Raw genomic sequence first — 25492 nt, 5'->3', positions numbered from 1 at the left:
TCTGAGAGGCTGTAGCTAGGTCAACGGAACACCTAGCTGCATCACTCAGTGGGGATTAGGGTTTTCACATCCCTGAGTGATGACACAGCTGGATTGATCTAATTTTTCAGGGTAGATGAGGCCTCTGGCGCCTACGGCCAAGCCCACTTTTTAAAATGCATTGTAGACTTCTCAGTCACTGAGGTCTTTTGGAAAATTTTACCCATAGTGCTTCTGGCTGTGAACAGTCCCAGCAACTTCAGGGAGACTACTCATGGTAGTAAGTGCCACGAGCCTCATCCAAAGCCTATTCAAGCCAATGCAAAGTGTCCACTTGCAGGGGCCTCTGGATCAGGCTGCACATTTGGTCGTAGAATGCAGAATCAGACCCTCAGGCTGTAAGCTCTTTGTGGTAAGGACCTGCCTTATCAGACATCTCCAAAGCCTTAACACACTTCAGGGCTGTGTGTAAATAGCAAACATTAAAGAAGAATCAAAAGTAATAACAGCTTGCAGCACTACACTACAATCAGGCTAGAACCCAAAGCTTTTGTGACAGATCAACAGTAAGATGTTAACACCACAAACTTACCCAAAACATCTTTGCTAGTTGATGTCTAACTAATTCCAGAAACCACACACAGAGATCACTTCTACATCCTCACACCCACAATGATGGCGTTAATGTGATAGTGGGAAAAATTCTCAAAAAAAAGCGCCTCAGTGACTTAGAAGCCTAAATTTTTTATTGGGACTTGGGCTCCTAAGTCATGTAAGGCACCTTGGAAAAGTCACCCATCATCTTCACTTTGCTGTTGGGTCCTCCACTCTAGCAACCGTGATGGTGCTCCATTGCGATCACAAGGCAGCATTGTGATCTACATGGAAGCCCAGGAGTGGCTTTTTTAATCTGTGAAGTGCTTAGAAGTCACAAACCTTTTAGATTTGGACCTTGTCAAAGTGCTCTATCTAGGGTGACCATTGCAAACCATTACTGGAGAGCAGGGCAACATGACTTTTCAAGGGCCTTGACTCATAAGATTCACCACCACTGACAGGAGTTTTGTATTACATTAGTGACTAGAGGTCACAGCAGAAATTGAGGCCCCATGGGGTTTGGCATTATACAGAATCCCTGCCCCACAGTGCTTGCAGTCTAAACAGAAAAGGATTGTGAGGAATATTTTACAGACGGGGAATGAGTTACTTAAGGTCTCATAGAAAGAGCTGGGAACAGAACTCACGTCTCTGGTGTCCCAGACCAGTACATTAGCAACTGTAGGATTCATGCAGGGTTCATGCACTTGGCAACATTCAGGGCACACCCCGAGTGTTGTGCAGAAGCAGTGCACACACGGCTCCTCTCAAGGGCATGAACCTTGGAAACTCGCCCAGATGACATGAACCGTGGGAAGCCTCCCAGGACTGGACTCAAGGCTCAAGAGCAAGGAATGCGGTAGATAGAAATTGGTAAATAAGAATATTAAACAAAGCCAGTGTATTCCTTTTATCTGTTGGAGTATGTAATGCGCAGGAGGAGGGAGAGAAATAAAAGAGAGGGTGGAAAGCTGACAGGCAGACCAGCCCGTCGGCAGACCAGCCTGCTTGCTTGCTTAAAGCCTTGTTCTGTCTTGTATTTGAACCGCAACAAGCAACAAAACTGTTCTTCCCTGTGATGCAGGAGCGCTTGGGTAACCCACACACCTTCTGGGTGTGGTGTTCTCTCCCATCTAGTGGCACTGAGACCATTTAAAGAGAGAGATAAAATGAGTCTGCTCAACAGCCAGTTGGCTTTTAGCTCATGCACTGAGCTCCAGAGGTTTGATCCCGCCCGCTGACAACCGGGGTCTGTCAGCATTACACTTGTGCCTTGAGACCTGCACTGTTTGTGACTGTCAGTGGATGTGCCTCCAGCCTTTTTCTTTTAATAAATAAACCTCTAAATAACATAGCACTAGTTGTTCTGATGTATTGCTTGCTGCTCTGTATCCAGCTACAGAATCTGAGACAGGCTGAACTGGGCTTGCTAACTGTCAACATAAACGGCCTGATTCCGGTCTCTGTTATAGTCGTGTCCATCAGGATTAGTTTCATTGAAGTAAGAGGAGTCAAACTGGTGTATAAACTGGGGGCACTGAGATCATAATCAACGCCATAATTTTGAAATGGCAGGAGGTAGTGCCCTGCCCACTGTGGCCCTACGCTTTTGGATATGTCTGCCCCTGGGCTTTCTGCTATACTTCATCTCTGGCATTAAGAAAGTCCAGCAGAACCCCTCTTTATATCTTATTTTTAATGGTTTAGTTTACTGCTGTTTTTGTGTTTTGTAGGTGTTTTCCTCCCCTGTCTGCTCCAGATTGTTGGTTATTTGGCTGTTTTGGCTGAGTTGTTAATTTTGTAATACAGTCTTTGAGAATGTGGCACTCCAAACCAAAATGAATAGTATTTCTAATGCCTAGTAGATCACGGCTGTCTGGAGGTGTGCTTCATCGATATACAGGATACATGTATAAGATAAACAATGTATCCCAGAATTGTAGACTACCTTGTGGAGAGCTGGATGCATGCAAGTTAGTAGGGGAGAAACAACAGCTGGGAACCATCTGGTGGCAGAAGAAGAGCTATAGAAGTCCGGCCTGGAGAAGAGCATCCTGTCACATCTGGGAAGCTCAGCCTTTGGGCTGACGGAGGAGAAGCTACATTTTCAAAATGTGACATACTAGTTGCTCCTGCAACTAATAAACTGGATGCACAGATATGTACCTACACCTGCTAAACACACAGATGCCCAGATAAACAACTGCCTGTACTTGCAACTACCAGTCTGGGGTGCACAGGTGAGAGTTTGTGCACATGCATATTTTTCAGGAGCAATTTTGGTGCAGAGATGTGAAAAATTAGCATTCAAGATTCTACAGGAATTCCATCCAGCGAAGATTTGTTACAACCAAAATAGCACGCATTGCCAAACCACATCATCACTTGTACTGCTATGTCAGGCTGCAGTAGTTTATATACACTTAGTGCTAGACATAAATACATACACACACAAGCACAGTGATTGCCAATGAAGTATCAACATTTGCTAATAGCCACAACGCAGTTATTTCCTATTCTAAATAAAGGGAAGAACCGTGACATCTCCCGTACCACTTTGTAGTAATTGCTGGTGAAAGCTAGCTTTTCAGTGGTGACATACTTTTTAATGTATATGTGTTTATATTGTATACACATCTCTCTCTCTCTCTCTCACACACACACACTCTCTGACAAGATAGCTCTGAGACCCTGTTTATCTTCAAAATCACTTCTCCTGCCATTTAGGGACAGGTTTAAAAATAGAGAGGGAGCAAGAAACAGACACACACAGACTCTAGGTCTACATGCAAAATATGTGAGTTTGTGCACCCATGTATGTATGATTAATCACTGCAATTGTTGTGCAAATGGGTGCATAGGTGTTTAAACACTAACTTTCATATGTGCTACAATTAGGATATATTTCCATGCAAATACAGCTATGTAAATACACGCCCATTTGTCAATCAAATCTTGGGGATTTTAGAAAAATATTAATCTAGTCTTTACAGTTCTGTACTTAAACTGGCTAACACAGATGCTGTGATGCTTCCTCAGTGTGTATTACTTCAGTACAGCTGTATCAGTTTATCTCTGCACATCTTACTGCAGACAGTTGTTTTCAGCAACACACAGAAGCTAAACAACAACAGAATAAGCACCAGTTGTATCAGACACTTTCCTTTCCTGTCGTGCTCTGTCTTAACAGTAAAAAGCTAAATTTCTTTAAGCATACGAATGTAACAGGCTGGTAGTATTTGTTTAGCGGGTGTTGTTCTGCCTGGGAAAGGATTAAGTGTATTCTGTAGATTCATAACGGAAGGAAACTTGTTCCCCCTGCTGATTATAACTGATGTGTGAATGACTCTCTGGAGAGAGGGGATCTAGGGCAGGAGTTCTCACAATACATTTTTTGGTGGTCTCAGAGTGCGGCTACCAACTCTTGCTGGTGGCCGCGCTGACATTTTTTCCTAAAATACTTACTTAACTTTAGGAAAAACAAATAAATATGCCCATATACATGTCCAAATCATTGTAATTTATTTATGTAGGATTTTTTCAGACTCAGTAATAAAAATAATGTACAGTTGTCTCTATTCTTTAGTGGACCTAAACAGAACAGAAACATAAATCAGGTGCTTTGCATGTTCTTATCTTTTTGTTGTTATTTCTTTTGCTTTTTTTGGTTGCTTTTAAAAAAAATTGCTAGCTAGTAAGTCTGCTGCTGTGAAAAGTGATATTTGTATGTTTGTTAATAACACTTTTCACAGCAGACTTACTCAGCCCCGGCAAGCCCTGGGATAAATTAAGCCCTCGATGGGGAGGTGGGCAGGGAAGCGGTGAGATCCAGGAATGATGGCGGGGGTGATGAGCCTGGGACCAGAGCCTGGAAACAGAGCCTGCTACCACGGGGATGGAACCCGAAGCCCCACAGCCACCAAAGCCTGCTGCCCCATCCCTGGGAAAGTGTGGAATTCACCAGCTGCTGACACCTCCAACATTTGTATCTCCGGAGAGGGGCAGGGACCTGGGGCCACTGCTTCTCCCCCTTTCCCCCGATCACAGGAGGCTGTGGCTGCAAGACAAGCCCCTGGTGGCCACATTTGAGAAACGCTGATCTAGGGTATGAGACATGTAGCCTTTGAAAGAGGAACCCTAGAAGCAGCCAAGGTTAGGGAGAAGGTTTAAGCTAGTCTTTATTTATTTGTTTGTTTTGGTGTTTGTTTATTTTAAAGCAGAAAGGGCGTGAGTTTGTACTTTATGTGCTATGGGTTAAATTGTGGCTACAGTGAAGTCATATGGGAATTTCTCCTTGTGTGTTTGTACAGCAGGTTAGGAAAAGCACCAGCGCACAGTTAAGAAAATGACTCTGACCTTTGCAGGCAGGTGGTTTTGTCCAGGTTCCATTTTCTAAACACACACTTCTCAGCGACCCCTCCAGCACGTACCCGCTGTAGCACGAGTAGGTGATCATGTCTCCATACTGATAAAATGTGCCACGGGCCAAGGCGTTTTCGATGTGAGCAGGGGGCCCACAAGAAATCTCTAAAGAAAAAGAAGAAGCCACCATGGGCTGATAAGCTGCAGCATCTGGGAACTCGTTGATAATACAGTACATAATGTCCCTGTCTGTTTAGGGGGCGAGCCCGCAGGATGCTGAGCACTGCCAAGAAGAGTGTGGGGAGCAAAGCTCTGCAGAGAGAGGCTTCTGCATGGTGAAAAGAAACGCACACAGTGTCCAGCAATGAAGACAGACCTCGCCACTAGCACCAAGTTTAACACTGGTGAGAAGGGGGAAACTGGGCATGATGGGGACAGAGAAAGGGGGTGACCAGGAGATAGGGCTTAATTGTAGCAGACACAACGTTGTGCATAGCAAATCAAAGAATGAATGTGCATAACGTGCATGGCAGCCATTTCCAGGGCATTCCCCACACTCCTCTCCAACTGCCAGCCAGGGGCAATGGCGTACGTATTGGTGCTTAAAAGTTGTAAGTAGAAGAGAGTGACATTAGGCCTTGTTGTTAGGGCTGCCCACCAACAAAGAAATATGCTGGAAGGGTATAAGAACACGGTGCATCTCCCAGCCATCTTCTCACAACAGCCGCCCTGAATTCAGTTTGTACACTTACTTTCACATTTAGCTCTTGCTGGTGTCCAAGTCTCGTCAGGGTTACAGGTCATTGCAGCTTGTCCTTTAAGTTGATAGCCCTCCCTGCACTTGATTGATACTTTCTGGCCAACATAAAATTCTGTCTCAGACAGGCGGGCATTCTCTGGGATTATGAAAGGCACAGGACAAGGATTTGCTGTTCAAGTGGGGGAGAGGGGAGAAAAAATATTTGTAAAGCATGTCTGCAAACTCTCTCCTCTTTTCATCATCAAATTGCAAAACCAGCAGAAGGAATGATCCCAAGTTTAATCTTTAAACAGGTGTAAAGTTGTGAGGCTTGGGGTCACAAAATAAAGATAATAGGCCTGATTCTCATTTATACTAATGTTACTTTACACCACGTTCTGGGGATGAAAACCTGGCTCTGCTGAAACCAATGGCAAAACTCCCATTGCCCTCCATGGGATCAGGATTTCACCCTGGCTGCAGAAGCGGGCATTGAAGAGGATGTCAATGTAATTTACGTTGCTTTAAGATCCCCTTCCACTGCTAGAGCAACGTGAAGAGGTTTTAGTGTAAACAAGAAGCAGAGCCTTTGGGTTCAGTCGGATTTACAGCGGCTTAACGGCTCCGGAACAGGGTAAAGAAGCAGCAGAGTGCCAGGAATCTGTCCCTAAGGGTGTGCACCGTGAAGAGTATTAATATTCAACAATTTACAGGTCAGCTATTGTTCCTGCAAACTGTAATTTTGTGCTAAACCCTCCTGGCCTTCCTCATGGGAGCATTTCCATTGATTTAAATAGGACGGGTTGCATGACAAATGTGACGAGGATACAGCACGATGTGTACACCAGCAGAGGGGAGGCTTCTTCCATGAAGCTAGAGACACACTGGTCTCTTGTTTAAAAAAAAGAGATGATCCACCTAGTGCAATGCAAGACAGATCTAAGATTAGTTACAGCCAAATAAGATTAAATTGGGGGTAGAGGGGCAGATTTAAATCCTTTTAAAGCCCTTTTCCAAATAAAGTCACCTGCTACTGAACAGTTTAGTCTCTCATTTTCACAAACATTTGTAGGCGGATGTTGTTATTTTTAATGTGCCTCAGTACTACTCAGTTCTTTCCCATGCACATAGGTGTCTCCCAGAACCCGCAGAATAGCGGAAGATTAAATTTCGCTATGCAAGGGAAGTTTCACTTAAGTTACAGAATTTCACTAAGTGAGGAAAAACTGGGATAGGCAAATATATTTGATTTTGAACTTGACCAATTCTGCTCAGTCACACCAGTATAAAGCTGGGTTGGCTCCATCAAAGCCAATGGATTTACTCTCAATTAACAATGGTTTAAACAAAGAGCAGGACGTGTCCTTTAATGCTTAAAAATCTTCCTTATCGACCAAACACTCACGTTTGCACAGCGGTATCGGGTGACTCCAGCTTCCAGTTCCTGTGCACTCTGCTATGGGCTCCCCTTCCAAGCTGTATCCTCTGTCGCAGTAATACGCGGCTCGGCTGCCAACTGTATTATTTTCATACAGAGCCTTCCCATTTGCCAAGGAAGCCAGAGCTTTGCATCTGGTCTCTGCAAGGAAATAAAGTCATTAATTTAAACTATATTAAGCCCATACCTTATTCTTTGATTATCGTGATGCAGTGTTTATAATAGCAACCGGAGAACAATAAAACCTAGTAAGCAGTAACAGAAAAATCGGTAGCTGGGTTGGTGGCTGAACTCCTCCTAGTGATGGAGAAAGGGTGAACGTCCAGGCATGTTTTTAACAAGATCACAGAGAGTTTAACAATGTTGGCCCTGGGGCTTTGGACCCCGGTTAGTTGCAGGGGATTGAGCTTCAGTGGTTCCTTCCTTTCCACTTAGAGAGATCCCAGAGCGTACTGTTCTGCCTCCGCAACAGCGGGTACTCGCCAGATGGGATACTGGACTAGAGGCATCACCGGCCTGATGGGGTGTGACCATTCCTGGCTTCCAAATGGCACACAGCCAGTGGGAGAAGCTGTCAGATGATCTGGGCTGCGCTGCCATCACTACTCAAATGACAGGCAGCCGCATGTCTCACCTTCCATTTGATTCAGATGGTGCAGCTTCCCTGCTACCCAAGAGTCTACATGAGCTAGAGGCCCGGACAAGAGAAAGTTGATGGGACCTTAAGCCACGTAAGACAGAGGTGATGCCAGCTGACAGGCAGGAGAGAGCATCTAGAGCGGTGGTAGGGTTCATGTGGATACAGTAATATCTACTCCGTTACTGAGGGGCTATGCCCACTCTCTGTCAAGGAGGTTTGCAATTTTGGGGTGGTTCCAGGCCCTTGATTGTTCTTGCACCTTGTTCATCTCCATCTGGCTAGATGCCTGTGATCTTTTCTTTCTGATGTGGGTCATCCAGATCCCAGGCCAAATTATCACAATATGCTCCGCAAGTCACTACCCTTGAGATCTGTGTGATGGATGGTTGCTAATGCAGCATCTGAATATCTTTTCCACCTGCCAATGAGCTGAAGGTCCTACTTCCTGTGCCTCTGGATGACCTGCCTGCAGCGGGGCTGTGAAGTGATCTCTCGGCCCTGCCCCTTCACACGGAAGGGAGTCACTGGCATGCCCTGAAGGCTTACCCTCCAGGTGCTGCTGTTTCACTGGCTCTGGGGAGGGCAGTCCCACACCGGTCTGAGTGGCAGACCATCAGCCTTGGCAGCCAAGTGAAACTCGTCGTCCTGTTGGTGGCACTGACCCCTGGGGATTGTGCCGTTGGGTGTGGAAAGGCATCAAAGAGATCAGTTAGCAAGCTGCCCTGGCTGCCTGGCTGCACTGCTGACACCTCCCTCTCTCATCTCCTCTGCACACTAGCTGGCCTCTCTGTTCTGCTCCGCACCCAAGTATTCCTGGTGCAGCTGTGAAGGGGTCAGATCATCCCTAAATCTGTGTGAGAGGCTGGATGTAGGGAAACTGGAATTTCCACTTCACAGGCGGGGAGGGTGAATGAGGATGTCAGCAGCAAATAATGAGGGTAAAGGCGGCTGAAGGGTGCTAGGGTCCAGTACAGAGGACAAAGGGCATCTGTGTCAGGGGCAGGAACTGTATGAAAAGAAGTGTCGGGGCAGGAACTGAGCTCAAGGGTGCGCCTCTGCGTGCGTCACGAGAAGGCGCTAAGGACACAAATTTCAGAGTAACAGCCGTGTTAGTCTGTATTCGCAAAAAGAAAAGGAGTCCTTGTGGCACCTTAGAGACTAACCAATTTATTTGAGCATGAGCTTTCGTGAGCTACAGCTCACTTCACGAAAGCTCATGCTCAAATAAATTGGTTAGTCTCTAAGGTGCCACAAGGACTCCTTTTCTTTTTAAGGACACAAAGGGGCCAGAAAACACAGAGGGGCTTTTCCAAGGAAAAGAGGAGTACGGAAAGGGGAAAGTTTATATTTAAAGTTTAATGCACATTATAAAGTTTATAATGTACTTTTGTTTGATCTACTCCCATGTATGCTGATTTTGGCCAGTGTCATCTGAGGGAAAAAAACTATGTCCATACATATTTGGGATCTTGTCAATTACTTGTTCCGCTTTTTTGTTTACAGCTCTGCCTCCTGGTTATAAATACAAACAATTCATGCTTATAATTTATTCTGCTTTGGGGCAGGAATAACAGGACATATTTAAGCAGTCTTTGAATTGAGTAATTTGCAGAAAGGTGGTGTGTGTAAGCTAAATTTGTTGTGACAATTATTTTTAAGTTCTTACTGCATGGTACCAACCTGACTAAAATAATAAAAAATAATTAATAAATAAACAAATAAATTAATAATAATTAAAAATGGCTCTTCAAATGGATTTTCTGAGCCACTGGGAGAAAAGTCATTTATTCTCATTGTCCATAGTCTTTGGTAAAATGGTGAGTGCCCTTAGCTCTCATTGATGTTTATAAAGCTATCATGGTATCTTGCAGATTCAGACCCTAAAGGAAAATCCTTCCTGTCTGATAAGCCTTCTGGTCTTAATAGCAACTCTCCACTCTAGGAACCATTTCCTGTAATACTTTTAGCTGATTGGGTACCAGTTACATAGCAATATAAAAAGAACTACTGCACCTCATTGTTCCATGGAAGAACATTTCCAGAAAGAGGTTTGATTCTCTGGCTGTAGGATATACATACTGCCAACAAGAACGATAATGATTGCTTTTCCTATATCAATAGGTATTGGGGCATAAAACTTAACAGTTACCTTCACATGATGGGAGGGTTTTACTCCAGGTCCCATTGGCAAGACATGTGATGTTCTGGGGCCCAACGAGATGGTATCCAAAATTGCATACATAGGTAACGTTACTTCTGTAAGCACTTCCTGAGGCCACGGACACTGCATTTTCTATAGAGGGATGTGGCTCGCAAGTTATCCCTAGAAGAGAAGTCTCTGAGTTTATCATCTTTACAGTATTTATACAAAGCTGTTTGTTTTTATTTCTTCTCTTTTGTACACAGTATCATACCCTACTTCATAAAATGAGTTAAAGGAGGACAAAGGGGAGGAAACGGAGGCTGCAAAAGCAAGATAGAAAGAAACGTGACTATGTCTCAGAGGGAGAGAATCACAGACAGGTGGGGCAGCATTAGAGGACAGGCGTTCACTCATTTTATACAGTGGTGAAGTGGAAAGGGGACCTAAAAATTAGCACACATTGCAGCAGCGCAATGTGGAGGTAGAGGAGTAAAAAGTGAGGGAGAAAGGCTGGACAGAATTCCTTGCAAGAGGCTATAATGCCCCTAGAACACGTTTATCAAATGCACAAAGCAATTACATCTACTTTGTCCCCCACCCCAAAACAAGTCACACCTCACTGCTCTGACAGCAAAACAACCAGCCTGCAGTGATTTGAGTTCCACACCCTCAAACAACCCAGCTGGGTCAGCATTGGCACCCTTACGACAAATCACTGCAGTGTGATATTCAATGATACAATAAAATTCAGACATTACAGGCCAAGCTTTCCCGTCATTTACCCCTGGGCAGCCACAAGTCATGCCATTTCCATATGCAACTAGGTGGAGAATTTGCTGCAGCATCTTTCAGACCAAAGCCTCCATCAGAGTCAAAGAGGAAACGCAAACTATAACTCCTCATTTAGGCTTTGTCTGCAATGGCATTTTCCCTGATATTTCCCACCAATGCGCTCCTGCTGGTGCAGCTCCACAGGTGGCAGCACTGGGGGAGCGCTTGCGTAAACCACCAGTGGCTTTTTACCCCTAGGTGGTCTAGCCCTGCTCTAGAATGGCACTCACCTCGCTCTGGTCTGTACTTACGCATGCACGAAGGGGCTGAGGGACTCCACCGTCTGTTAACATGACAGATTCTTCGGCTGGGTCCCTGTAGTTCAAAGCCTTGATTACAGCTGTAGAGAACTTCATCCCCAAATAGGAACTCCTCCCCATGAACGGATCCATTCTCTATCGATTCTGGTGGTCCACAGGAGATCCCTATACCACAAAATATGCTGTTTTAATCAGATGCCTTTACAAACTGCCTGTCTCAGCCACAAGCCCCTCTCAATCTTCTCCTGAGAGCCCCCAGCAGAGCAATTAGAATGGAGGAAATGTAATTTTCATATATGCAGTATGTATGCAAATATTCCCAGATTATTCCATTCACTGGCAAAGACATCCTATAACAGCTAGCCCAGAATGCTGTCTGGGGCTTGCCAGGTACCCCTAAAAACAAATCTGATGTAGGTTGGCTTTAGCTGAAGGCATTAGAAAATCTTTTTATAGCCGCATGAATGATGTTAAACTTGAAAAGGAAAACAAAAAGCAAAATTAAGATTCAGGGTAAGTGTCTCAGGGTTGGTTTACACTTAAAAGTGATGTCAGCATAGCTACATCAGTCAGGGATGTGAAAAAACCCACACCTTTGACTAATACAGCTATGCCAACAAAACCGCCGGTGTTCACACAGCTATGCGGATAGAAGAGTTGATGTAGCTAACTCTGTTTGGGAGGTGGTGTTCCTCCACTACCAGACAAACTCCTTCGGTTGGTGTATGCTGTATCTACAACAGGTAGCTACTAGGACTGTCAAATGATTAAAAAAAATAATTGTGAGAGATTAAAAAATAGTCACCGGTAATCACAGTTTTAATCGCACTGTTAAACAATAACAGACTGCCATTTATTGAAATATTTTTGGATGTTTTCTACATTTTCAAATATATTGATTTCAATTACAACACAGAATACAAAGTGCTCAGTGCTCACTTTATATTATTATTTTTGATTACAAATATTTGCACTGTAAAAAAGATAAACAAAAGAAATAGTATTTTTCAATTCACCTCATAAAACTTTATCGTGAAAGTGCAACTTACAAACATAGATTTTTTTCATAACTGTTTTATTTTTGAGTGCAATGTAAAACTTTAGAGCCTACCAGTCCACTCAGTCCTACTTCTTGTTCAGTCAATCACTAAGACAAACAAGTTTGTTCACATTTATGGGAGATAAAACTGCCTGCTTCTTCTTTACAATGTCACCTGAAAGTGAGAACAGGCATTCTCATGGCATCTTTGTAGCCGGCATTGCAAGGTATTTACATGTCAGATATGCTAAACATTTGTATGCCCCTTCATGCTTTGACCATCATTCCAGAGCCCATGCTTCCATGCTGAAGACGGGTTCCACTCAATAACAATCGAAAGCAGTGCAGACTGAAGCATGTTCATTTTCATCATCTGAGTCATGTCATCACCAGAAGGTTGATTTTCTTTTTTGGTGGTTCGGGTTCTGTAGTTTCCACGTTGGAGTGTTGCTCTTTTAAGACTGCTGACAGCATGTTCCACACCTCATCCCTCTCAGATTTTGGAAGGCACTTCAGATTCTTAAACCTTGGGTCGAGAGCTGTAGTTATCTTTAGAAATCTCACACTGGTACCTTCTCTGTGTTTTGTCAAATCTGCAGTGAAAGTGTTCTTAAAATGAACAACATGTGCTGTATCATCATCCGAGACTGCTATAACATGAAATATATGACTATGGAGTAGGAGACATACAATTCTCCTCCAAGGAGTTCAGTCACAAATTTAATTAACACATTTTTTTTTAAACAAGCGTTATCAGCGTGGAAGCATGTCTTCCAGAATGGTGGTCAAAGCATGAAGGGACAAACGAATGGTTAACATATCTGTCATGTAAATACCTTGCAATGCCAGCTATAACAGTGCCATGCGAACACCTGTTCTCACTTTCAGGTGACAATGTAAATAAGAAAGGGACAGCATTATCTCTTGTAAATGTAAACAAACTTGTTTGTCTTAGCGATTCACTGAACAAGAAGTAGGACTGAGTGGAATTGTAGGTGCTAAAGTTTTACATTGTTTTGGTTTTGAGTGCAGTTATGTCAAAAAAATAATTCTACATTTGTAAGTTGCACTTTCTCGATAAAAAGTTAGCACTCCAGTACTTGTATGAGGTGAAATAAATAATACTATTTATTTTGTTTATCTTTTTTACAGTGCAAATATTTGCAATCAAAAATAATAATATAAAGCGAGCAGTGTACATTTTGTATGCTGTGTTGTAACTGAAATCAATATATTTGAAAATGTAGAAAAACATCCAAAAATATTTATAATAAATTTAAACTGGTATTCTATAATTGTTTAACAGTGCGATTAAAAGTGGGATTAATCACAACTAATTTTTTTAATCTAGTTAATTTGTTTTGCGTTAATCGCTTGAGTTAACTGAGACTAATTGATAGCCCTAGTAGCTAACTACAATAGTACAATAGCTATGCCGACACAGGCTCAGTAATGTAGACATAACCTTTGTAAATGAAAGACATTCAGGGCCTAATTTTCACACTGCTGAGCACCCACAATTCCCATTGACTTCATGTGACGCCACGAGGTCAGCAACTGCCCTGAATGTTGCCTTAAATTGTAAAAGTGTTTACATTTGGGGCGTGCCCTTAAGATTGAACAGTTTCTGGTTACATTAACCCAAGCTTTATCCAAGCACACTGGTCTTCCTATCTATGATTGGATATCTTTTTCTTGGAGTTTTAGAAAGGGCCCTGGACTGGTCTCACGGTTAAATAATAGTTACCCAAAGCTTCACTCAGTTAAACTGCAGAGAGGAGGTGTCAAAATATAACAACCAGGTCCCATTAACCAACCAACCCTTTAAGGTGTCTCAAGTTGGGAACCCAAAAATTAAGGCACCAAAAATCACTGGTCACCTTTTGAAAAGCTTTGTCCAGAAGTGCTGTTTTCTTGGAGAAAACAACCTCCTTATCTTCAGACGATAGCAATTTTGCAAGGAGATGTGTCATAATAGTCGCATTAAAGTTTTATGTGCGTTGTAACAGTTTAAGTAACAGACAAAGCAAACTGAACATTAATACTTATCTGCCATATAAAAATATTCCCAAGCCACACTAGACATATAACACACTAATTTAGAACTCACTTCTGCACAGTGGTGCGGCTCCACTCCATAGTTTGTTTCCTTGGCAGATACGTTCTGCATCACCCTATCACACAAAAGGAAAAAGATCATGAAACAGCATAAAATCATTAGGATTATGTCATTACTGCACTGCAGGAGAAGAGCATCAAAGCTGCTCTCATTTTTTCAGGTTTCAGAGTAGCAGCCATGTTAGTCTGTATTCGCAAAAAGAAAAGGAGGACTTGTGGCACCTTAGAAACTAACATTTATTTGAGCCTAAGCTTTCGTGAGCTACAGCTCACTTCATCAGATGCATTCAGTGGAAAATACAGTGGGGAGATTTATATACATAGAGAACATGAAACAATGGGTGTTACCATACACACTGTAACGAGAGTGATCACTTAAGGTGAGCTATTACCAGCAGGAGAGCGGGGGGAAGGAGGGGAGGAAGTGAAACCTTTTGTAGTGATAATCAAGGTGGGCCATTTTCAGCAGTTGACAAGAACGTCTGAGGAACAGTGGGGGATGGGAGGGGGGGAATAAACATGGGGAAATAGTTTTACTTTGTATAATGACCCATCCACTCCCAGTCTTTATTCAAGCCTAAGTTAATTGTATCCAGTTTACAAATTAATTCCAATTCAGCAGTCTCTCGTTGGAGTCTGTTTTTGAAGTTTTTTTGTTGAAGAATTGCCACTTTTAGGTCTGTAATCGAGTGACCAAAGAGATTGAAGTGTTCTCTGACTGGTTTTTGAATGTTATAATTCTTGATGTCTGATTTGTGTCCATTTATTCTTTTACGTAGAGACTGTCCAGTTTGACCAATGTACATGGCAGAGGGGCATTGCTGGCACATGATGGCATATATCACATTGGTAGATGTGCAGGTGAACGAGCCTCTGATAGTGTGGCTGATGTGATTAGGCCCTATGATGGTGTCCCCTGAATAGATATGTGGTCTATTTTTTCATGACCAGTCTTGACTCCTTTATTCTGCTATCCCTGTACATGTTCCCTCCTATAGAAATCTGTGTACCGAGGGAGAGCAGAATGCTTTAAAATCTTTGTGCCTTGCTGCGACCCCTTGACTGCTCTACGCTTGCACTAGTTTGTCACTGTCCTCAACGGGAAGAAATGGGGAAAAACAAATGTGCCAAAACCCATGACATTCTCAGTCCTGGAGGGAGGAATTCAGAAGATCAGCTGATGTTGCATCACTAGCACCACCAACCATGAACTGGGTAGGAATGCAGGATTTAGGGTGGGATCCAATATAGCTCCCACAGAAAGAAGCAGGTGAAATCCAATGAGCCGAGCATCCTGTGCACGTTCCGGGGTTCAGACCTTGGTAGATGAGAAGGGGCAGCAAGCACTTAGATTCCTGGGTTTCTTACGTCTAATAATTACAAAATAATTACAAAATACTACTTAGCACTTTAAAGCACTTTTCATCTTCAAAGCACTTTACAAATGTTCACTAATTAACTCTCACAAGACCCCTTAGAGCCAGGTCAGAATCTCCACTGTACGGATGGGGGAAACAGAGGCAGAGGATAAGTGTCTTTCTCAAATCCGTAGAGTGAATCAATGTCAAAGACAGGATCAGGATTTAGTGTCTGATGTCTCCCAGACATGTACTGTGAGCAGTGGATAGTGTCCTGCTCTGTAGAGGTTATTTATGGTGAAAGAAACAAAATAGGAGAGTAAAATTGCCAGGTTGGTGGGCCTGAGTCTCTGCTCACACACACCTCATTTTACATCTGTGCTACTCTATTGAGTCCAGTGGACTTTCTCATGGTTTACATCAGTGCAGCTGTGGTGAGAATCTGTGCCACAGTGTAGTCATTGCACCGGCTTCTCTCCCATTTTCACTCATTTTTGTGTAAATCAGGAGTAACTCCACTGAAGTTGATGGAACCACATTGGTGTAAAACCAGAGTGTCTGAGGGGAAAATCAGACCCTGTGAGTTCAGTCAGTCACTAGAAATTGGGGCAGACTCTACTCAGTTATACCAGCGTAAATTGGGAGTGACTCCAGTGGAATCAATGGAATTAATCCAGATTTGCACTTGTAACTGAGAGCAGACTTTGGCCCACACAGCTCTGGTTAAGGTCTTTAATAAAAAAGCACTGACCGAGATTGTATCTGTAATTGTTTATAAGCATTCCAACAGTGTTTATCGCCGTAGCAGCATTCCACAAACACTGACATAGTTAGCCAGCCAGCACCCCTGTGAAGCAGGGAAATGGTGTCCCCATTTTGCAGCGGAGGAAACTGGAGAACAGAGAGGTCAAATGACTTGCCCATGGCTACACAGGAAGTCAGTGGGAGAGCTAAAGTGAGACTCTAGATCTCTTGATTCCCAGTCCTGTGGTCTTTGTGCTCTAAACACAGGGTTGGGAATCCAAGACCATTCTGCATTCTCCTTGCCAGCAGTGTCTCACCTGTTTCCAAGAAGGTTTAGATGGGTCCTCACTCCAATACTCATTTTATGATGCAGGAAAAATGGCCTAACTTACTCCTTTCAAAAGCAGCTGGGCAGAGGTGAGCACTGCAATTAAATAATACTGTACCTCTATCCCATCCCATTCACGTGTTCTAGGCTATGTCACTTGTCCTCTTGCCTACATACTGTAGTACACTCTAATAGTTACGAGCACTTTTTCAGGACATGGCAATTAAACAGTCTCTTTGGTCACAGGACATTAAGTCCACCCTCTAGGTTGGGTTTTATTTCTTTCACAAGTTATGTCCATATGAACAGCCCCTATTACCAAGGGCAGGTGTTTACTTTAAAGTATGCTTGTAGTTAGGGCATCATGCCACGGCAGAGCATTTCAGAGGAGTGTAGGGGACTTCTGTTTTAACAGCAGGGAGGCAAGACTGACACTAGGGGGTGTCGGTGGAATAATTCCTAGGAGCTGTACTATTTTTCATTTGGAAGAATTTTACAGTGGGTTTCTTCTGTCTCCGTCAGAGAGGTAGCCTCTGTCTTAAAATCAGTCCATTACTGCAGTTTGATCCAATTACCACCATAAAATATGCCTTCAGTATTTACACGTTGTTATTGTAGGGTTCCATTTTTTGCTAGCCTCACAATATCTTGAACAGATTTACAAAAGCATCCTTGTCTATCTTCTCCAGATCAATGAGACTACTCACATCCTTAACGTAAAGCAGGTGTGTAAATATTTGGCTGGGGCAGGACCAGAATATTCAGCACCTTGCAGGATTGAGCCCTACCAGGCTGACTTAAATATTGTATTATTTTCATCATTATTATTTGTATTGCAGTAAAGCCTAGGACCAGGACCCCTCTGTGCTAGGCGCTGTACAAATACAGAATGACGACGAAAAGGTCACTGCCTCACAACGTTCACAATCTAAGTATTTTCTGTTTCAGAACTGTTCCCTACCTTACCTTCGCTGTTCCTCACGTTACCATCACAACACCTGCCAGGCTCAGTGCAGGATTGGGCAAGATTAAAAGGCCACTTTTCATAATTTATGGAAGAATCAGGAGGTAAGTTTTCTAACTTGTGATAGGTTAAGACTTGCAATTATCTTTTCAGTAACTGTTACTTTGTTAAGACAGAATGGGCTAATTATAAAAGCACAGGACAGAGCCAGAAGCATTGGACTCTGTGCCCTACCCTGCCCCGCCCCGAAGTAAATCCGAGCAAGCTGCTGCAACCACTTTGTCTTAGTTTCCTTATCTGTAAAACTGAGATACTATTTATCTCCATTGAGGAATATCTGAGGCTGAGATCACTAATGTTTGTGAAGTGCTTTGAGATAGTCAGGTGGAAGGTGCTCGAAGGGAGCTGTGGAGTCATAGCAGGAGTGCTGAACTGAGCTGGGGTTGAGGAATCTGAGAAATAAGTCTATGCTTTCATTCAGTATCTGTAAAACTGAGATACTATTTATCTCCATTGAGGAATATCTGAGGCTGAGATCACTAATGTTTGTGAAGTGCTTTGAGATAGTCAGGTGGAAGGTGCTCGAAGGGAGCTGTGGAGTCATAGCAGGAGTGCTGAACTGAGCTGGGGTTGAGGAATCTGAGAAATAAGTCTATGCTTTCATTCAGTAGATCCACGGGTGAGAAAATAACTCTCCATTCTGGTCTCTCTTTGCAACACCTTAATAGAATCCACCGATTAATAAAAAGCTGCATTTGCTGAGGGCCAAAACAAACTTGTCTTCTTACAACTCCCTCCCCTCCCTCCACCCACTTCTTGCATATGAATTGCTGACCAGTATTTTATATTTGTCTAAATTGTAACCTGCTCAAGAAAGGGTAGTGGTCTTTTGAAGTGTTTTGTAAAGCCCCATCCATATGTGCACCATTCTATAGGCAACAGCACCAACAGCAAGAAAAAGGCATAAATGTTCAGCAGAAGTTAAAAAAATAATCAGTAAGGAACAGCCATAATACATTCTACTAAACAAAGCGGATAAGCAAGAATAATAAAGATGATAATACAAGGGCTAAACTTAATAGTATTGGTACATATACTGTGGATTCAGTTGATTTACCTGTAATTCATAGCCAGCATTGCATTGATAAAGAACCGCATCCTTGTAGCTGTAACTAGCACCAACCACAGTTCCATGTTCTGGGGTTTCTGGTTTCCCACAAGACACAGGAACACAGATATCATCAGAAAATGATGGCGCCCAGCTGCCATTGTGCTAAAAAGCAAGAGAAAAAATATTTGTAGGGCTTGTTAGCAAATGTAAAAATAATGAAAAGAATTTATCATTTTATACGAGAAATAACTATTAAATGAGCAAATCAGAGAACATGTGGGAGAGAGATCTACCAGTACAGAGATGGGCAATAACTCTCATTTATTATTATTTGCACTAATGTAACGTTCAGAGGCCCCAACCTAAACTGGGGACCCATTGTGCTAGGCACTGCACACTCACATAGAGGTGCTTACAGAGAAAGGGCAGAAGGGGAAACAAGCTCAGCGAGGTGTGAAGGGAATTGCTCAATAGCAGGTCTGTGACTGAACCAGGAATGGAACCCAGCTCTTTAGACTCCTAATCCAATGCGCTACCCGCTAGACAACAATGCTGCCTCTCCAATGTACCAATCAACAGCTTCAGCTACGCATCTGAATGCCCAAAGAACTGTTCAGCAAACAGAGGGGAGTAGAATTGCTTTTTTCACCCGTTTACATTTTTATGTTAAGTTTTTGTCTGTTGTGGGATGGAAAGCAGGAGCGAACGGACCCTGCAAACTGACTCAACAGAAATACAAAAAAATAGCACAAGCAGGGAGAGTTTATAAATTCTTCCAGTTTTAACTCTGGAAGGCCCTGAACTTACACATGCCTGTAGGCATGCTGAACTTGGCTCACATGAGTAGTCTCCCTGACTCTAATGGAACTACTCCCAAGCCTGAAGTTAAACAGATGGGCAGATACTTGCAGGATTGAGGCCTGAGGTGTTATTGGCAACATAACTGAAGAAGTTTGTTTTTTACAAATACACCAAGGCTTGAGGTTTTTAAAGGTGCCAAGGGATTAAGATGCATGATCCCCATTAATTTCAGTGGGAGCTGAAACAGAATTAAGAGTTAAAACAGAATCAAGTAAGTGAAAAATAATGTTTAGTCACAGTACAGTACTGTGGTTAAGTAGTAAGAGGAGAGGACTGTTTCCCAAATCTGGAAGCCTGTGTCTTTTTCTTAAGGGAGGAGCAGGACCTGCTGTATATTTTACAGTGCATTACACCTGTATTGTGTGCAATCAGGAAGCAGGGCCACATTCTACCCACAGATGAGTACACACCTCCAAGGATAGGGTTCTGCACCTATAAGAAAAGAAAAGGCCAACACTCTTTACCTGGCATATAGATGTGCTTGCTCCCGACAAAGTATAGCCTTCTGTGCATGACAACGTGATGCTCTTATTCACAGTAAACTCATCACCAGCAATAATTACATTGGTTATATTTGTGGGCACGGGACATTTTGTGAGGCAACAGGAAATGCTCTTAGGAGACCAGTGTCCATCTTCCTGACAAGTGCATGTATCCATTTCTGTTTCCATCACGTAGCCCTCCAGACATCTGCAATGTATCAGAATCACTGGACAGCTATGGTACACACGCGGACGATGTTTTAATCCTCAAGGTACAAAACCTATCATGTGGCTCAATAGTCAATATTTGTTTCTTATTAGCAGTGCTCTAGACTTCTGTATCAGTTCAGGGCATCCTGCTGTGATAGGGTTGAGGCATTTTTGTTGTGTGTTTATAAATCTGGTGGCAGGAGTTTGAACGCTCTGGCCAGATCCTGAGTCCATCCCTGGCTGCGTCACCCTGCTCCAGCAGGACAACGTAAACGGGGTGGATTCATCACCCTGATGATTCCTTGTGCCTAGGGGAATCCCCATGTGATATAAAGCCACAGGAACAGCTCCTACAGTTTGGGCAGAGAGAGTATGGCTGGGTGAAAGGGGTATGGTCACAGTGTTATGTTCTGGGGATTGCCAGCTGCTGGATCTGTCCCTGGGGGCCATTGGCAACCTTAGGGCTGCTCTTGCTTGCACCAGGAATTGGGCAAATCCCAGGCAGACCCCAAGATTGGGAGACTGCAAAGCTAACTTAAAGACATATTTGCTTTACCCCACACAGTCCTGCATTGAGTGCAATTCAATTGGATTGGAGAATTTGGCCCTCCATGGGGTCTGTCTGTATGTACACATGCACACAAACATACACACACCAGTTAAGTGTGCTTAAGTGAAAATCCATCCACCCAAACTATTAAAAGTAGGGAAGCGACCTGTTCAGGTAGCTTCATTTACACGCTGTCCCACCCACCCATCCGTCCCTCATTTTAGCCACTCTCACTGATCGAATCCACCCCTCTGCTAATACACTCACTTCAGCCTCATAGAAACACAGACACACACATACCTGGAAACTGTAACACAAAGTTTTTACCACAACCTCAATAATATTAATGTGTACTGTGCACTCTCCATGGCTTAAATGCATGATAGGCTATGTGTTTGCGGGTAAAGTATGAGGCTGGAGTGAGGCGTTACATGGCAGCAGGAACCCCAAGAGTGTGTGTTAACCTCCCCGTGAGGTCCGCTCCACAGCCTCTCTCTGTATTTTGTAGCCTTTCACTAATTGAATTTATTTGTTTGCTTTAAAGGTCCTCATAGACTTTAAGGTAGAAGGGACCATTATGATCATCTAGTCTGACCTCCTGCACAACGCAGGCCACAGAATCTCACCCACCCACTCCTGCGAAGAACCTCTCACCTATGTCTGAGCTACTGAAGTCCTCAAATCATGGTTTAAAGACTTCAAGGTGCAGAGAATCCTCCAGCAGGTGACCCGTGTCCCACGCTGCAGGGGAAGGTGAAAACCCCCCAGGGCCTCTACCAATCTGCCCTGGAGGAAAATTCCTTCCTGACCCCAAATATGGCGATCAGCTGAACCCTGAGCATGTGGGCAGACTCACCAGCCAGATACCCAGGAAAGAATTCTCTGTAGTAACTCAGATCCCACCCCATCTTCCTATGTTCATTCCATTGACATTTCAGGGAGATGTAATTACAGCAGCCTTCTTACCTGTACTGGACTCTGCTTCCATAGGTATGGGCCTCTCCGACAGCCACTGCATTAGGAATGGAAGGTGGGGGTCCACAGGACAACTGCTCGCAGAGTGGATACGGCTCACTCCAAACGCCCTTATCTGTACAAGTCAGCTCTGGCCTCCCTTGTATGACAAAGCCCGTTATGCAGTTATATATTACAGCGTTCTCATCCACAGAGCTGCTTCCACTGATAAAGGCATTGGGGATTGTTGGTGGGGAGCCACATGAAATCCCCCTGCAGTGTGGAAAAGCAGAACTCCATTTGCCGGCTGCCTCACAGGAGAGTTCAGAAGGTCCTAGCAGTTTAAAGCCCTCCAAGCACTGAAATTGTGCACTTTTCCCACAGCGGAAATCTTGCCCAATAACAACCCCGTTCTGGATCAGTGGCGTGGGGCATTCACAGGGGAGGCAAGAGGGGAGGCTTCCCCCCCATGAGCCGTTGGACAAACACTGCCGCAGTGGATTTCCACGTAACTCATAACCGGGAAAACACACGTACTGTGTGTATTCCCCATAACTGAAACCTGAACTATTCAGGAAGCCATGAGAGATGTCTTCTGGGGGTCCGCAATTGACTGGCTCACAGTATGGAGCTTCTCTATCCCAGGTGCCATCAGCCTGACAGGTAAGTATGGATGCTCCATGCAACGTGTAGCCTTCACTGCAGCGATACTGAATTTCCTTCCCAACGCCATATTCTGATCCAATAATTTCCCCATTGGGAAGAGGTAGTGGTATTGTGCACCTGATGGATTTACAAACTGGACTGATTCCACTCCAGCTTCCATTTGCAAGGCAGACTCTGCTCCTGTCCCCATGCAGCTGGAAACCTTCATTACAGCTGTACTCCATGTGTTTTTGGAATGTGTATTCGTCTCCAGACACTTGGCCATTTTCTAAAACTGCTGGTTGCCCACAAGAAATGGGGATGCAAATAGGCTCATTCCCATCCCATTTTTGGTTATCCTGGCATGTCCTCTTATCTGAGCCATTTAACTGGTACCCAGGATCACATTCATAATGGACCACACTCCTGTAAGTGTAGTTTTCTCCCTTTATATTTCCATTCATGAGTTTGTTAGGTGTGGTACACAATACCACCTCGCAATATGGAGCAGCATTACTCCACTGTCGGTTAGGCAAACACAGCCTTGTGTCGGAACCAATTAGCTTATACCCTGGTTTACAGGCATATTGCACTACGCTACCAAGTGTATTCTCAGTAAAATGTAAAAAGCCATTCTCTAGGGGTGAGAGTAAGTCACATTCTATTGATATGCAGACAGGGGCACTACCATTCCACATCCCATCCTCTTGGCAAGCTAGTATGGGGTTTCCCAATAGCTCATAACCAGAGCAGCATGTGTACATAACTGTGGTTCCATATAAAAAGTTTGTTAACTGTACTGCATTAGTTTCCTTCAAAGGACTTTTTATCTCTTTCCAGTTACTACCAACTAACGTGTGGGAAAGAGGAGGGCTCTCAGTAAGATGTATTCTTTCTTGGTCAAAATGTCCTTCTTCGCTTCTAACCTGCACATATTCCCCAAAGTCAATATGGGGAGGCAGGCCACAGTCTGTTGGTAGGCAGACTGGAGTAAAGCTAGACCATCCCAACTCTTCACAAGTCTGCATGGCAAGACCAGCCAGCTGGAAACCTGGAAAGCAGCTATAGATGATCATAGCACCATAGCTGTAGTCTGCACCTTCCACAAAACCGTTCTCAATGGGCCGAGGGGGGTCACAGTTTATGGCTTTGCAAGACGGAACATCGGCGTCCCAGTCTCCTGTCTCTAAGCAGCTCAGTACATTCAGCCCTTTGAGCTGGAATCCTCTGTCACACGAATATGTAACAGTCTGCCCATAATGAAAGTTTGTGTATGAATATTTGCCATTCTGAATCTCCTTCGGTTTTGGGCATTCAACAGGCTTGCAAGCTGGCTTTCCACCTAGCCAATGACCATCTTCTCCACAGAGAATAGTCGTGTTCCCCAGTAATTCAAAGCCTGGTTTACAAGTGTACAGTGCTGTGCTGAGGTAAGTAAGACCCTGCACATCTACAATGCCATTCTGAATTTCTTCAGGCTGGGGGCATTCTACTGGAATACATTCTGGCAATGGAAAGCTCCAGGAGCCATCAGCTTGGCATCCAATTGTAGATTCTCCCTTCAGTAAAAACCCATCCATGCAGGTGTATGTCACGGTGCTACCAAAATGAAGAGATGATGCCACAGGCTCACCAAAGGGAATGTATGGAGGCCCATGGCACAGTACAACCTTGCAGACTGGAAAGGAATCATTCCACTGTTGTGATGGCAAACATTTCAGCACCGAGGAACCATCCAAGACATAGCCCTCTTTGCAGGAAAACTGTACAACGCCTACTTGGTGAACCATCTCTTTCAAGACGAGCTGATTTTCAATCAGTGGTGGTTCTGGGCACTTTGTTGGCACACACTTTTGGCTTTGTTTTTTGTTCCACTTCCCAGACTTCTGGCACGTCCAAGAGGCATCTCCCATCAGCTCATAGCCCTCATTGCAGAAAAACTCAACCTTGGATCCCACATCAAAGCTTTCTCCCTTGGCATATCCGTGCTGGATAGGAGGTGGTTTGCCACAACTGAGAGGAACACAAGAAGGTGGCGATTCACTATGCCACTGACGATTTGCTTGGCAGACTGCAACTGAACTGCCAACTAGCTTGTAGCCAGCATTACACTGGTAGTACACCTCGTTCTCAAAGAAACGGCCAGTCGTACTCTGTAAAATGGGTGAGACAAATGGTAAGTAGAATGTAAAAACTCTTGACCCTGGCAAATGAATTTTGATTTTATTAGTCTTTCTGTATCTAACTGCGAGCCAGACACAAGGATTGATTGCAAAGAAATAAATGTCTGCACTAGAAATATAGGGGGCAAGTTCTGCCTTGACTTGCACCCGCTGAAGTCAATGGAGTTGCACTGAATGAAACATTAAAAAGTTTTAAAGCTTAATGTTCAAAATTTAAAGATAGAAAATCTTTTCCTGGCCATATATGCAAAAAAATCTGTACACAAAAAGGGAGAAGAGCAACAGAAGGCTGGAAGTAGCCAGAGGCGACCTCTGCAAATGACATGGCTCTTTAATTTAAAGCTTTATCCAGTGTAGAGCAGTGGTTCTCAAACTTTCTTTTCCCGCAGACCACTTGAAAATTGCTGAGGGTCTCGGTGGACCACTTAATAATCTTTCCAAATGTTGTTTGTACTGTTAGCTAACTATTGTAAAGTGCTTTGGATAAAATAATAACAATAATAATTAACACAGTCTGAGAACCTCTGCTGTAGAGCTAGAACACCTGAGATTGCAAGTACAATACGCAAAGAAAACTTTATAGGTACAATGAATACTTATGGTAGAAAAACAGTATTCATGATAATACATAATAATAATTGAGCAAACGGAAATAAGAATGCACTAGTGAGGGAGTTTCATTTTTTCAGCTGATTTAGCCACTCTCTATAACTGGCCTTCATAAGAGAAAGAAAACAAGTAATTATAATAAGAAGAGTTTGTTCCCTTAAGGAAGCAGTTAAAATGGCTCCAGGTACATTGTGCACTCTCAACTTCTCCTAGTGGAACTGTCCTACCATTATCAACCTAATTACATGGGGGCCACTGTGTTACAATCATAGTTCAGGGGTAAAAGGCAGTTTCATGTTTGGTTTCACTCTTGGAATCTTGAATCCCACACTTGGAATCCCACTCTT

General features: G+C 43.6%; 1 protein-coding gene across 1 annotated transcript in view; it reads right to left on the bottom strand.

The window, feature by feature from the left end:
- SVEP1 (sushi, von Willebrand factor type A, EGF and pentraxin domain containing 1) overlaps window positions 1-25492 on the bottom strand; it is a 150045-nt gene that overhangs the window by 15327 nt on the left and 109226 nt on the right. The window contains exons 37-45 of the mRNA XM_077816485.1: window positions 21721-24506; window positions 19977-20202; window positions 18658-18813; window positions 14139-14202; window positions 10981-11154; window positions 9905-10078; window positions 7083-7256; window positions 5691-5867; window positions 4933-5103 (exon numbers count right to left, since the gene is read on the bottom strand). Of these exons, the coding sequence (XP_077672611.1) occupies window positions 4933-5103; window positions 5691-5867; window positions 7083-7256; window positions 9905-10078; window positions 10981-11154; window positions 14139-14202; window positions 18658-18813; window positions 19977-20202; window positions 21721-24506 (4102 nt within the window). The remainder of the gene's footprint in view (window positions 1-4932; window positions 5104-5690; window positions 5868-7082; window positions 7257-9904; window positions 10079-10980; window positions 11155-14138; window positions 14203-18657; window positions 18814-19976; window positions 20203-21720; window positions 24507-25492) is intronic.

Source organism: Eretmochelys imbricata, chromosome 5 (genome assembly GCF_965152235.1).
Source record: "Eretmochelys imbricata isolate rEreImb1 chromosome 5, rEreImb1.hap1, whole genome shotgun sequence".
NCBI lineage: Eukaryota > Metazoa > Chordata > Testudines > Cheloniidae > Eretmochelys > Eretmochelys imbricata.
The sequence above is the reverse complement of the archived record's forward strand: the minus strand, read 5'-3'. Positions and strand labels throughout refer to the sequence as shown.